The sequence below is a fragment of the Elgaria multicarinata genome, chromosome 18 (assembly GCF_023053635.1).
Source record: "Elgaria multicarinata webbii isolate HBS135686 ecotype San Diego chromosome 18, rElgMul1.1.pri, whole genome shotgun sequence".
Classification (NCBI taxonomy): Eukaryota; Metazoa; Chordata; class Lepidosauria; order Squamata; family Anguidae; genus Elgaria; species Elgaria multicarinata.
In genome coordinates this window covers 21,121,411-21,135,704 of record NC_086188.1, presented here as the reverse complement: position 1 = coordinate 21,135,704, position 14,294 = coordinate 21,121,411, and the positions used below count along the sequence as shown (strand labels likewise).

Here is a 14,294-nt window from a genome sequence, read left to right as displayed (position 1 = left end):
CTGGAGCGCGCTTCCGGTAACCGGAAGTGGAGGCAGGCAGGCAAGCAGGCGTCCATCCGTCAGGCGGCCTTGGTGGGCAGCGGGTTCCGGGCCTCGCCGTTGTCGGCTCAGTCGTGCCGTGTCTCGTTGGCATGGAGGAGAACGAATGGCGCAGCGCCAACTTCAGGCAGAAGCTGGTCAGCCAGATGTGAGTGCGAGCGCCGGGCGGGCCAGGGAGGGTAGAGGCCGCACGGGCGGGCCGGGCCGGGCCGGGCTCCCTCCCGCGGGGCGGCCGCGGCGGGCCTTGGTGCGCAGCGGAATGAGGCGGCGGCACGGACTGCGCCCCTTCAGGCGGCGGCAGCCCTTCCAAGGCACCGCATCGCAGCCGCACCACGGAGCCGCCAGGCAGAGGGGACCCACCTCCCCACCCCCGGTGCTCCCGTTCCCTCGTCGGCGAGGCTTCTTTCAGTCCCGTGACGTTAAGCTCCCCGTGGGCGCGCGCGCGATGTCTTAAAAGCAGGGGCTGGAGGCCCGTGTGGGGAAGCTTCAGCAACGCCGCTCCAGGCTGCCCTCCGGCCCGAGCGCTGCAGTCCGCTCCAGCCACTCCTGTGCAGAAAAAAGGGGTGGGTGGGATCCTGGAGTCCACCACGTGAGGAGCGTTGCCATGTTTTTAACCCTCCCTTCCGTTGAAAGCTCCCCATATGCGGCCCACCGGCCCTCCAGGGGCTCTAGCCCCGCCCACTGTGCCACTGGCCTACCTGCAGGGAGCATTGCAGACCCCGCTCTCCCCCAGCCCAGCCTGCCTGCGGCATGCAAGTATTTGCCTCTTGTCGCATTGCTGTCGCTTTGAGTAGGAGGGGAGTGTTCCAGTAGGCTACGCAGGACCTCTTGGGAGCCTCAGTGGGCTGTGCTGTTGCAGTGTCTCAGGGCGAGGAGAAGAGGAATGCCCCTACCCTTCTCCACCCCTCCGCCATCCCATCTGCTTTTGGTCTGCCCCTCACCGAGCAACATCCATGACCTGTCTCCCTGCCATTTTGCCTAGTAAGCCAGCCCTGCCAGATAGGACTTGTTGCCCCGTCCCTTCACAGTCTCTTCCTCCCTCTTCTCCCTATCAACTGGATGCCTTCTACATCTTGGAAACGGCACCAGTGCCCCCTCACAGTCCAGAAAACCTGAGTGAGCTGATCTTGGGGAATCACTGGCCTTCCAAGCACTTTGCCCTCGCAGCTGAAGCCAGGTCCTAGTAGGATGGAAGAGAGGGGTCCCTACCTACCAACACTCTAGCAACAAAGAAACAGAACAGGTGACAGAGTCAGAGCCTTTATTGAACAGTATCTAGGATGGAATAGATCATGACAAAAAAAAGTCATATGTAGAGATGCTACCGAGTCAGCTCAGCTAGGATCCTGTGCCTTAGACAGTGGCACAACCTCCATGTCAGGAACATCTCCACCTGTTGAATGACTGTCTGTCAAGGAGCTTGCAAGAGTTGGCCTTTAGCAAGTAGGTTGTTAGCCCCACAGAGGAACAGCCATGAACAGCCAGGAACGCTGCTGGTCATAGGGTAAACCTCCCCATGTGGTCGGCCCAGAACATGGTGTGGAATGGATCCTGGAAAGCAGCCTGTGGAGAGCGAAGGGAGGTATGCAGAGAGTATAACAAGCAGTAGTCAGGAACTGGAACACATCATTTCTGAATCTGGATGCAAGTAGGTGTTTGAGAGAGAGGAAGGAGAGATGCTTCATCCTGTGAGGAGAGAGGGGCACCTGCAGGGATGGAGTATTCTTTCCCCTCGCTGGTTGCAATGGAACAGCTTGTTCTGCCCCATTTGTTTATGCTGTGATCTTGTGAGGCAAAGGTGCTCATGAGTGTTTGGCCAGCAGAGGATGGAATACAGCCTTTGCCAATAGAGAGCTTACCTTTGTGTTGGGGTAAGAGCGCGATGCAATTCAGACAAGACACAGCATTAATTTGTTTATGGCAAAGGTACTTGGGGGTCCATTTGCAGCTTTGTACTTCTACTTGTAGCATGGTTTCCCCATTCCTTTGACTATTGTTGTGGGCTACTCTCTCCTGGTTTCCCCAGTTGCTGGAATGCAGTGAAGGTTGTTATTGGGTGATTATGTCTGGAATCCTGTTGTGAAGTCTTTGTTATGGTTCCAGGCAGAGAAGTGTTAGCAATATGCTCAAGTGTGTTGTGAGGCCACACTGCTTGTGCAAAGTAGCCTTTCCCCATAGTTGCCTTCACCAGGGTTCCTTTAACTGTCCGCAACTTGAGGGAGAGAGCCCTATGCCCTGTCTTTCTCTGCGGGGTTAGTGTTGTGCTGTGACTGGGTGCTTACTTGGCCAATGGTCAAAGACACACACACTTTTCAGGGAATAAAGCAACTATAGGTAAGAGATCAAATAAAAGCCACTGCACATGCACACATAGACAGTTCAGACAACGTGATAACCCATTGTGGGTTAAATAATCAATGGTGGGTTATTGTGGGTTAAATAGTCAATGGTGGGTTATTGTGTCGTCTGTCGGGACTTTTTCACATCACACTTGGTTATTCAACTCAAATAACCAACGCAAATAACCAACGCTGTAAAGAGTTGCCCATTTGAACAACAGTTGGCCATTGTGTCATGTGTTCGGCACCATTGATAGTTTCAGTGCACACAGTTGCTTATTTCTGGCGACTGCAGAGTCCCCTGGCAAGAGTGATCAAAGGGGCGTTGGTTGCTCTAGTCCACCGGCACAACTGGCAATGGCTGATGGGTGGACTGAGGGGGAGAGAGGCGGGGATGTGTCAATCAAACACCCCGTTGACTAGTAGTCAGCTCGATGCTGGCCTTAATCCACACCATGGTTGATTATAATCATGTCGTGTGGGGATAATCAACCATGGAGTTGGCTATTAACCATGGAATCATTTTCAGTTTTCATCTTGTGAAAATTACTCTGTCCACCCAGACTACCAACTCCTGATTTTGAAAGCTCTGGCCTTTCAGTTTCAATTCCTCTGACTAAAGTCACATGTGCTGGATAGGACTGTTGTATTGTGTGCTTATGTGGTGTTAGAGCTGGGCTAAGCAAGGCAGAAGAGCACTGGGCCCAAGACTGAGCCCTGCGGTATCCCACTTGTTACCTCCCCCCAGTTTGAGAAGGTACCGTTGATAAGCACTCTTTCAGTCTGATTCTGTAGCCAACTGTGGATCCACCTAATAGTTGTTCCATCTAGCCCACTTTTAGCTAGTTTGCTAATCAGAATGCGATGGGGCACTTTGTCAAAAGTTTTGCTGAAGTTAAGATATATTATATCCACAACATTCCCACAGTCCACAAGGAAGGTTGCCCGATCAAAAAATGAGATCATATTAGTCTGACAGGATTTGTTCTTGACAAATCCATGCTGGCTTCTACTAATGACTGCATTGTTTTCAAGGTGCATACAGATTGACTTTATAATCTGCTCCAAAATTTTCCCAGTGATTGATGTCAGACTAACTGGTCTATAGTTCCCAGGTGCATTCCTTTTGCTGTTTTTGAAGATAGGGATAACATTATCCCTCTGGCACTTTACCTGTCTTCCATAATTTTGCAAAGTTAATAGACAGTGGTTATGAGAGTTCTTCTGCTAGCTCCTTCATTACTCTAGGATGCAGCTCATCGGGCCCTGGAGATTTGAACTCATTCAAAGAAATTAGGTGTCCCTTGACCATTTGTTTATCAATATCGAACTGCAATCCTGCCCCTTCAGGTTGTACCTCACTTTGGGAGAAGACTGAGCCAAAGTAGAAATTGAACACTTCTGCCTTTTCTTAGTTATCTGTTTTCATTTTGTCACCCTCATTGAATAGTTGAACCACTTTTCTTTCCTCTGTCTTTTACTATACACGTACCTGAAGAAAGCTTAATTGTTGCTTTTAGCATTCCTCGCTAGCTTCAGTTCATTCTCAGCTTTAGCCTTCTTGATGTCATTCCTGCACTTCTGTGCTACCTGTCTGTAGTCTTCTTTTGTAGCCTGGTCTTTTCTCATTAGGGTCACTTGCCATGAGACCTTACTTATCATTGCTCTGAGTTTATTAAGATCAGCTTTCCTAAAATGCAGAGTACAAGCATGGTACACTCAGTGTTTGCTTCTTTTAATATCAGGAATTCAAGTATGATGTGGTTAACTTTCCCCCAGAGTTCCCATAACTGCCACTTTAGCCACTAAATCATCCTTGTTGGTAAGTATCAAGTCAAGGATTGCTGATCCTCTAGTTCCTTCCTCCACTTTCTGTAAGAGAAAGTCATCAGCCACACATGTCAGGGATTACTTGGAAGGGCCGCATTTGGCAGAATTTGTCTCCCAACGGATATCGGGGGTATAGAATCATAGAATCATAGAATCATAGAATAGCAGAGTTGGAAGGGGCCTACAAGGCCATCGAGTCCAACCCCCTGCTCAATGCAGGAATCCACCCTAAAGCATCCCTGACAGATGGTTGTCCAGCTGCCTCTTGAATGCCTCTAGTGTGGGAGAGCCCACAACCTCCCTAGGTAGCTGATTCCACTGTCGCACTGCTCTAACAGTCAGGAAGTTTTTCCTGATGTCCAGCCGGAATCTGGCTTCCTTTAACTTGAGCCCGTTATTCCGTGTCCTGCACTCTGGGAGAATCGAGAAGAGATCCTGGCCCTCCTCTGTGTGACAACCTTTTAAGTATTTGAAGAGTGCTATCATGTCTCCCCTCAATCTTCTCTTCTCCAGGCTAAACATGCCCAGTTCTTTCAGTCTCTCTTCATAGGGCTTTGTTTCTAGACCTCTGATCATCCTCGTTGCCCTCTTCTGAACACGCTCCAGCTTGTCTGCGTCCTTCTTGAATTGTGGAGCCCAGAACTGGACGCAATACTCTAGATGAGGCCTAACCAGGGCCGAATAGAGAGGAACCAGTACCTCACGTGATTTGGAAGCTATACTTCTATTAATGCAGCCCAAAATAGCATTTGCCTTTCTTGCAGCCATATCGCACTGTTGGCTCATATTCAGCTTGTGATCTACAACAATTCCAAGATCTTTCTCATTTGTAGTATTGCTGAGCCAAGTGTCCCCCATCTTGTAACTGTGCATTTGGTTTCTATTCCCTAAATGTAGAACTTGGCATTTATCCCTATTAAATTTCATTCTGTTGTTTTCAGCCCAGCACTCCAGCCTATCAAGATCACTTTGAAGTTTGTTTCTGTCTTCCAGGGTATTAGCTATCCCACCCAATTTGGTGTCATCTGCAAATTTGATCAGCGTTCCCTGCACCTCCTCGTCCAAATCATTAATAAAAATGTTGAAGAGCACTGGGCCCAGGACTGAGCCCTGCGGCACCCCACTCGTTGCCTCTCCCCAGTTTGAGAAGGTTCCATTGATAAGTACTCTTTGAGTCCGATTCTGTAGCCAACTGTGGATCCACCTAATAGTTGTTCCATCTAGCCCACTTTTAGCTAGTTTGTTAATCAGAATGTCATGTGGTACTTTGTCAAAAGCTTTGCTGAAGTCAAGATATATGACATCCACAGCATTCCCACAGTCCACAAGGGAGGTTATCCTATCAAAAAATGAGATCAAATTAGTCTGACAGGATTTGTTCCTGACAAATCCATGTTGGCTTCTAGTAATCACTGCATTGATTTCAAGGTGTTTACAGATTGACTTCTTTATAATCTGCTCCAGAATTTTCCCAGGGATGGATGTCAGACTGACTGGTCTGTAGTTCCCAGGTTCCTCCTTTTTGCCCTTTTTGAAGATAGGGACAACGTTAGCCCTCCTCCAGTCGTCCGGCACCTCACCCGTCTTCCATGATTTTGCAAAGATAATAGACAAAGGTTCTGAGAGTTCTTCCGCTAGCTCCTTCATTACTCTTGGATGCAGTTCATCGGGCCCTGGGGATTTGAACTCATTCAAGGAAATTAGGTGTTCTTTGACCATTTGTTTATCAATCTCAAACTGCAATCCTGCCCCCTCAACTTCTGCTTCACTTTTTCCAGGGGGGTCATAGATCCGCTTTTGGGAGAAGACCGAGGCAAAGTAGGAATTGAGCACTTCAGCCTTTTGTTTGTCGTCTGTTATCAATTTGCCATCCTCATTAAGCAGTTGAACCACCATTTCTTTCCTCTGTCTTTTACTACTCACGTATCTGAAGAAAGCCTTTTTATTGCTTTTAGCATTCCTCGCTAATCTCAGCTCATTCACAGCTTTAGCCTTCCTGACGCCATTTCGGCACTTCTGCGCCACTTGTCTGTACTCTTCTTTTGTAGCCTGGCCTTCCTTCCACTTCCTATATGTATCCCTTTTTGTTTTCAGTTCATCAATAAGCTTTTTGTGGAGCCACATTGGTTTCCTCTGTTGTCTTCTATCTTTTCTCCTTGTTGGAATTGTTTGTAACTGTGCCTTTAAAATTTCATTTTTTAGATACTCCCACCCATCCTGCACTCCTTTTCTTTTTAGGCTCCCTTGCCACGGGACCTTACTTATTATAGTTCTGAGTTTATTAAAATCAGCTTTCCTAAAATCCAGAGTACGTGTATGGCTACGCTCGACTTTTGTCTCCTTCATAATCAAGAATTCAAGTATGACGTGGTCACTTTCCCCCAGAGTTCCCGTAACTGCCACTTTATCCACTAAGTCATCCCTATTGGTCAATAACAAGTCAAGGATTGCTGACCCTCTAGTTCCTTCCACCACTTTCTGTAGGAGAAAGTTATCACCCATACATGTCAGGAATTTCTTGGAAGGGCCGCTTTTGGCAGTATTGGTCTCCCAACAGATATCAGGGTAATTGAAGTCCCCCATCACTACTACATCACACTTCCTTGAAACACTGGCAATTTGTTTCTCAAAAGTTTCGTCCTCGTCTTCTCCTTGATTGGGTGGTCGGTAGTAGACTCCGATTATCATATTCTTTTTATTCCTAGCCCCATTTATTTTAATCCAGACGCTCTCGACGGGGCTCCCAATCTCATCCGCCTGTATTTCTGTGCAGGGATAGGTATTTTTAACATATAGTGCAACTCCACCTCCCTTTCTATTTCTTCTGTTCTTTTTGAACAAGTTATATCCTTCAATTGCTATATTCCAGTCATGGGAGTCATCCCACCAAGTTTCAGTTATACCTATCAAGTCGTATTTGCCTTCATGTAATAAGAGTTCAAGTTCATTCTGTTTGTTTCCCATGCTCTGGGCATTAGTATATAGACATCGAAGACCATGTGTTTTATAGTCTGGCTTTGTTCCTACCTTGTTGCAGACACTATTTTGGGACTCTGTTGGAGCTGTTCTCTGTACTGTGGTGCATTGGCCTTCATCCATTGTTGCCTCAAAATTTACGTCTCCCACCCCCACAAGATTCAGTTTAAAGCCCTCCTGATGAAGTTCTTCATGCTGTGGCCAAACTCATTCTTTCCAGCCCTTGTGAGGTGCAACCCATCCCTTGCCAGCAGTCCATGTTCCAAGTAGCGTAGCCCGTGGTCCCAGAATCCAAAACTCTCACGACGGCACCACTTTCGAAGCCAGTCGTTCATCCGGAGTATTTTTCTTTCCCTTTCTAATCCTCTTCCAAGAACCGGGAGGATGGATGAGAAAACTACCTGGGCCCCAAAGTTCTTCAGTTTCCTTCCCAGAACTTCAAAGTCTGAAATGATTTCTTTGTAGCTCTGCTTGGCGACATCATTTGTTCCCACATGGATGAGATCTCTTTCTTGTTCGGTCACCGCCAGCTCAGATCCCCTTAGGTTATACTTGAAGTTGGGGTTTTTTTGCCCCAACGTGCATCACCTTACACTTGCTTACATTAAACCGCTTCTGCCATTTGGACACCCACTCTCCCAGCTTGGAGAGATCCCTTTGGAGCTCTTCACAATCCCTTTGTGTTTTAACAGCCTTAAATAATTTGGTGTAGTCAGCACACTTGGCCACTTCACTGCTCACTTCTAACTCCTAATATGTATTTTAGTGACGCGCATGTATTCTCTCACATATAGAATCATAGAATAGCAGAGTTGGAAGGGGCCTACAAGGCCATCGAGTCCAACCCCCTGCTCAATACAGGAATCCACCCTAAAGCATCCCTGACAGATGGTCGTCCAGCTGCCTCTTGAAGGCCTCTAGTGTGGGAGAGCCTATCTGGTAGGCATAATCACCTGAAAACATTAATTACAATTTTGAAACTGCTGGACGTGTCGTTGCAATTGGCATGCATTCATTTTTACTACTGAATTTATGGAACTCAAAATCTTCCACCCCCCATCAGTGGGGAGGGAGAACCTCTTATGTTAGACGAATATATCTGTAGGCTCTCTGGGTGTTCCACACAGGCATGGCCAAGCCAGGGCTCTAATCAAGGGTGTGAGAGGCCTGGCCCCATGGCATGTGCTGTAGGGTAGCCTTCCCCAGCCTGATGCCCTCCAGATGTGTTGGACTACACCTCCCATCATGCTCAGCCATTCTGAGTGCTTAAGAAAAGAGAGTGAAAAAACAAGCCGAAGGCAGGGGCGGGACCAAGGATAATCTTGCAAAATATTATTTGTATAAAAAAGGGTTCATTAAACCTTCATTAAACCCCTTTTTATACAAATAATATTTTGCAAGATTATCCTTGGTTCTGCCCTTGCCTTTGGCTTGTTTTTTCACTCTCTCACGGGGTTTCCCTTCTCTCCCTGCATCCTTAAGAAAAGGACTTGCAGGACAGAAGAAGCCCAGACAGCTGAGCCTTTGACCTGCCGATGCGGCAGCAAGCGTGAGTCACGTCTGTTTCTCTCCCCTCCCAGGGCTCCTGTAATAGTCCCATTGGTCTCTCCTGATCTCTGTCCTGTCCGATGAGACATTTGGACAGGGGTACTGTGCTGCACTGGTCTGTGTACAGTGCATTGTTGGGCTCAAATAAAGGTTAGGATGGTGAGTTTGTGGCTTCTGTATGCTTGCTGTGGCTGGCACATTACGAGAGATCACCTTGATTTTAGCTTGCTAAAAAGTGGGGATTTGGCTGTGTCAAGAAATGGAAGACCTCCATCAGGATTGCGGATTGGGTAAAGGAGCCTGCAAACCACAGCAAAAGGGAAGCCTGTGCTAGAGATGTAGAATTTCTGGAATACCCCTTCCCCACCCCCCAGAGAAAAACCTGGACATTTTGGGAAAACCTGAAAAATAAGAAATACTTACTTTTTTTAGCACTTTTTCACAGATCTAAACAGCAAACTTCGTTGCTTTAGGAGAGCTCTCATGAACTGCTGCTCTGCAGATACTTTGGACTTCAGCTCCCACCAGCCTCAGGCAACATGGTCAATGGTCGGGAATGCTGGTTGTTGCAGCCCGAAACATCTGGAGGGCCCCAGTGATGTTATGTAAAACATTGTTTGCTCATAAAGTTATCATTACATTTTAAAACTTTTAAAAGTCAACTCAGTAAATTTGTAATTATTGGCTGAATAAACTGTACTTTTAAATTTAATATACAAAACATAATTTTAAGAGAAAACCAAGTTATGCATAACATGTTTTAGGTTCCTTTTTTATGTCTGACCAGAGGGAGCTTCAGCAAATATTTTCTGAAACATCTGAATCTTCCTAGAAGCAGAAAGAAGTGGAAACAGAGGAAGACTGGTATACAGCATCTGTTCCTGTTTGTAAGGACATTTAGGGAAGTTTGTGAAGTGTAGCTTAGGGAAATTTGACCTGAAGGGAGTTATTGCAATTTTATTTAGCTGGGAAAGATTTGACTTAGGAATGGTAAGTAACCATATTTAGTTTAAGAAAGTTTAAGCAATCTAATATTTGAAGAGTGACGTTTTATTTACTTTTGTAAATACTTTCCCTTAGTGAACATCTTACTTTTTTCATTTTGAAAGGTTGTCTCAATTCCATGCTTATGTCATAGGAAGTAGGCTATTGACTTTGTTTTAGGTACGGTGGGTTTATTCTAGTGGCAGCAGTGTAAAGTTTTTATAGCTGAGGCAGCATTCTCTAGTGATGAGGTCTAACTGAGAACTTATTAAAGAGAGTTCCCAAGCCTCAAAAGTTAATTTAAAAAAAGAAACATGGGTGGGCTAACCCAGATGGTGTGTCCGTTGCATCTGCTGATAATGGTGGAATACCTACAGTAGTTTTATTTAATTTTTCAAAAGTGGATTTTAGGTTAGAACTACAGTAATTGACAGTTATAGATTCTAACCAGAACTTGTAGAAAAAACAACAGCAGAAAACTGTCATGAATTTCACATTTCCTTTACATGTTATGATATGGGGACTGTGCTGAAATGTTGGGAAACTGAGCATGATGGAGCATAACTAAATGTTTAACACTAAAAAAACCCACATTAGATCAATAATTTTAAAAAGGGATGGAAGAAATAACTATAGTAGGCATCTTATAGAGAGGATTAAAAAGCATTTCCCTCCAGGGTTAATTATTTCATAATCCAAAGCTTTTCCATTTTTCTGAATTTTTTGGAAATAGCAAAAAAAATTTTTTTTTTTACAAATGTTTCTGTTTTTTCTGGGCATCCCCATCTGTGCCCAGAAGAACAAGAATTAAAAAGAACAAATCCTGCCATTAGCAGGGCAGAAGAGTGTCAGTTCATCTCTTCTTTCAGGCTGTGACAAACTAGTGATGTAGTGGGTTTTTTTTTTAAAAAAATACCTCTGAACCACTTTGCAAGGCAGCTGTGTTGATGTGCATGTGTGATTCCTTTTGAAGTTTCCTCTGCCTAACAAGTGGGCCAGGTGTGCCTTGGTATGCATTATTTATTTATTTATTATATTTATATACCGCCCCATAGCTGAAGCTCTCTGGGCGGTTTACAAAAGTTAAAAACAGTAAACATTAAAAAGGTATACAAAATTTTAAACCATCAGGAACATGGAGGAATTAGAGGAGGAAACAGGCTCTACTGTTGAGTAAGACCTAAGATTGCCTCTGCTGGCTGGAATTCAGTCGTCTGACCTGAGCGTTCTTTGTTTTGCTTCTTGCAGTGAAGATGCCATGAGGATGGCTGGAGTTGCTCACAGTAAGACCAGCAAAGACATGGAGACTCATGTTTTTATGAAGGCCAAATCACGGGTAAGATGCTTCCTTCCTCTCTGGAGCAATAATTAAAGCAGGATGGGCTAGGATCCACCTTGTGATGTAGAGATGAAGAACCAGTCTGAGCAGAGGAAGCTGCCCTAGACCAAGTTGTTTACATCAGAGATAGGCAATGTTTGGAACTTCAATTCCCATAATCCCAGACCATTGGTCATGCTGGCTGGGGCTAATGGGACTTGTAACCTAAAGCAGCTGGAGGGATCAGGTTGCCTATCCCTGGTCTACACTGGTCCTATTCAGACAATGCACTAAACCATGGTGTTTTAAGTGTTTTGAGCGAAAGATTATGGCTTAGCATGTCATGTGAACCATTCCTAACCATGATAGCTACATAATGTGGGTTTAAACACACTCACTAGCTACTTGCAGCAAAAGGGTTAGTGCCGTCTGTGGCTTAGCATGTTGTCTGAACAAGCCCGCTGACTAGCAGTGGTTCCCCAGGGTTTCAGACATGGGTCTCACCCAGCCCTACCTGGAGATGTCAGGGGTTGAGCAAAACATGTTCTCCACCAAGCTATGTATGCAACTCTTTCTCTATGGCAGGGCTGAATTCAATTTTGGAGACACTCTCAACCTCCATTCCATAGGTAGTATAAAACACTTTGAGAACCCCCTCCCGCCCTGATGTTGTCATTACTCAGCACCAAACATGAGTGTTCATTGGGGTGTGCAAAGTGGGTCTTCTCCGCCTCGATATTCGAGCCAGGGCTCTGTTGAGGCGATTGTCTGCCCTGATTTCAGAACAGCTCCCCTTACTCCATCCCGTCAGATTACTCTTTTAGAACCGTCCGTTTTTGGAGAACTGCTCTAGTCAATGGAAATTAATCAACTGCTTACAGCTCCCTCATTTTTAAAGATAAAGAGATGAAACTTGGCACGGTGATAGCTCTTAAGTAGTTCTTTTGACATGCCAAGTTTGTAACAGATCCCTTCAAGCCTTGATTTTTCAGGATTTTTTTTAAAGTTTGTGATTTTAAAATTATTATTTTAAAAAACTACTGTTACTTTTAAAGGTAAAGAGATGAAACTTGGTATGGTGATAGCTCTTAAGTAGAGCTTTAGACATGCCAAGTTTGTAGCAGATCCATTCATGCCTTGATTTTTTAGGGATTTTTAATTTCCCCCCTCTAACCATTATCCCCCTTAAACAGACACAAACACACACACACGTTAATCCACCCCTGCATATTTACGAAGGGAGCTTTTATCCTTTACTTTGCTGATGCAGAGCTCCACTGCTGCTGGTGGAAGTTTCTACTCCAGACTTCTTGAACCTGGCGCCCTCCATATTTATTGGACAGAGCTTGCCCCCCTGCACTGGAAGCCCAGCCAGCCAACAGAAGTAATATTTTAACTGAAATAAAGAGCCTGGCTGACTCAGGTGTAGAAGTTTACTCACTCATGATGCCAGCCAGCCCAGTAGCACTTTCACACTGTGGATGATTGTGTTCTATGAGTCCGAGCGGAAACACACTCCCTCCCCCGGCCATAACTAGCAGCCCTCGAATATTGCGATTGGAGGAGAACACAGTCATGGACAGTGCTGTGGCAATTCCTAATTGGTTACCCATAGATGTCAATATCAGAGCTACCCCTCAACCCACTCAGTTTATTAGCCCTCATCTAGTCCATTCATATCTGGAAGACCCAAATATGAAGATATTCAACTGAAACACACACACAGAGTATTGATGCCTGAAAAATAGTTGGATAATTTCGGATACATTAGACGGAGAGGCGGGTAAGAAATAAATATATTATTATTATTATTATTATTATTATTATTATTATTAATCGATGGGTTTGGAAGCGGCCAATCTCTGCTCTAGAAGATTGAATGCTCCGCGTATGTTTATGGTTTCCAGATAATTCCAGGGCAGAGAGCACACCCCTATTATTATTATTATTATTATTATTATTATTATTATTATTATTATTATTTATTACATTTATATACCACCCCATAGCTGAAGCTGTCTGGGCAGTTTACAAAAGTTAAAAACAGTGAACATTAAAAACAAATATACAAAATTAAAAAGCATAAAATACAAACAAAAACAGTAAATATCCATTTAAAACAACTATTCTGGGGTCAGTTGAAAACTCAACATATGCTGTTAAATGCCTGAGAGAAGAGAAAATTCTTGACCTGGTACTGAAAAGATAACAATGTTGGTGCCAGGCAAGCCTTGTTGAGGAGATCATTCCATAACTGAGGGGCCACCACTGAAAAGGCCCTCTCCCTTGTTGCCATTCTCTGAGCTTCCCTCGGGGTAGGCACACAGAGGAGGACCTTAGATGTTGAGCGTAATGTATGGGTAAGTTCATGTCGGGAGAGATGTTCTATCAGGTATTGTGATCCCAAGCCATGTAAGGCTTTATCGGTTAAAACCAGCACCTTGAATTGGGCTCAGAAACGTACAGGCAGCCAATGCAAGTGGGCCAGGGCAGGTCTTATATGCTCGAACCTTCTGGTTCCGATTATCAATCTGGCTGCTGCATTTTGCGCAAGCTGCAGCTTCTGAATCATCTTCAAAGGCAGCCCCATGTAGAGCGCATTGCAGTTGTAAAGGAAACCACACTCAGCCAAACCGGCTGCCCACTGGATTTTGCACAGATCTTGGAATAAAGCACACAGCTCTCAATTTGAAAGGGTTAAGCCCAATCCTTTATTGAAATAGGAAGGGTAAGAGGCAAGCATTTACATCAGATTAGCTACTAAAATGGATACATAAACCCCGAACCCCACACCAGCAAACTTAAACATTTGTTACAGAATATACTTCCCCGCAGCCAGGTGTCCTTCAGCTCAGGCACTGGCCTCAGATTTGGTAGACTTTTTAAGGCCCCTCGTTATTCTACTCCTCCCCCTCCCTCCGGAAGGGCCAGTTTCTCTTTCACAGTTGCAAATTGCCCCCAAGGTCACTTCTCTCGCCTCAACGGAGCCAGGAGATGGCTTCCCGCCTACGGCCAGGTGGAGAGATAAGCGGTACTTCTGCAATTCTATAACAGACAATGAGCAAGAATGAATTGCTAAAAACAGTAATTCTGAGTACGCTTAACCCCTTACACCTTCCCCCTTAAGATGGCTTTTCTAAAAAAAGCCATCTCATGCTAAAAACCCTTTTTTACCACTTAACTTCCCCCCTCCCCTCGGTTGAAGCTCCGGGATAGTCCATCAGCCACCACATTCTCTCTGCCCTTAATGTGGGAGATTG

At 45.2% G+C, this 14,294-nt stretch overlaps 1 protein-coding gene across 2 annotated transcripts in view; it reads left to right on the top strand.

The window, feature by feature from the left end:
* The first annotated feature begins 27 nt into the window (after positions 1 to 27).
* The window catches only part of MED15 (mediator complex subunit 15), a 79,534-nt gene continuing 65,267 nt past the window's right edge, over positions 28 to 14,294 (top strand). For both annotated transcript variants that reach the window (XM_063143988.1, XM_063143987.1), the window contains exons 1-2: positions 28 to 187; positions 10,965 to 11,052. In XM_063143988.1, coding sequence (XP_063000058.1) covers positions 132 to 187; positions 10,965 to 11,052 — 144 coding nt within the window. In that variant the 5' untranslated portion in view covers positions 28 to 131. The remainder of the gene's footprint in view (positions 188 to 10,964; positions 11,053 to 14,294) is intronic.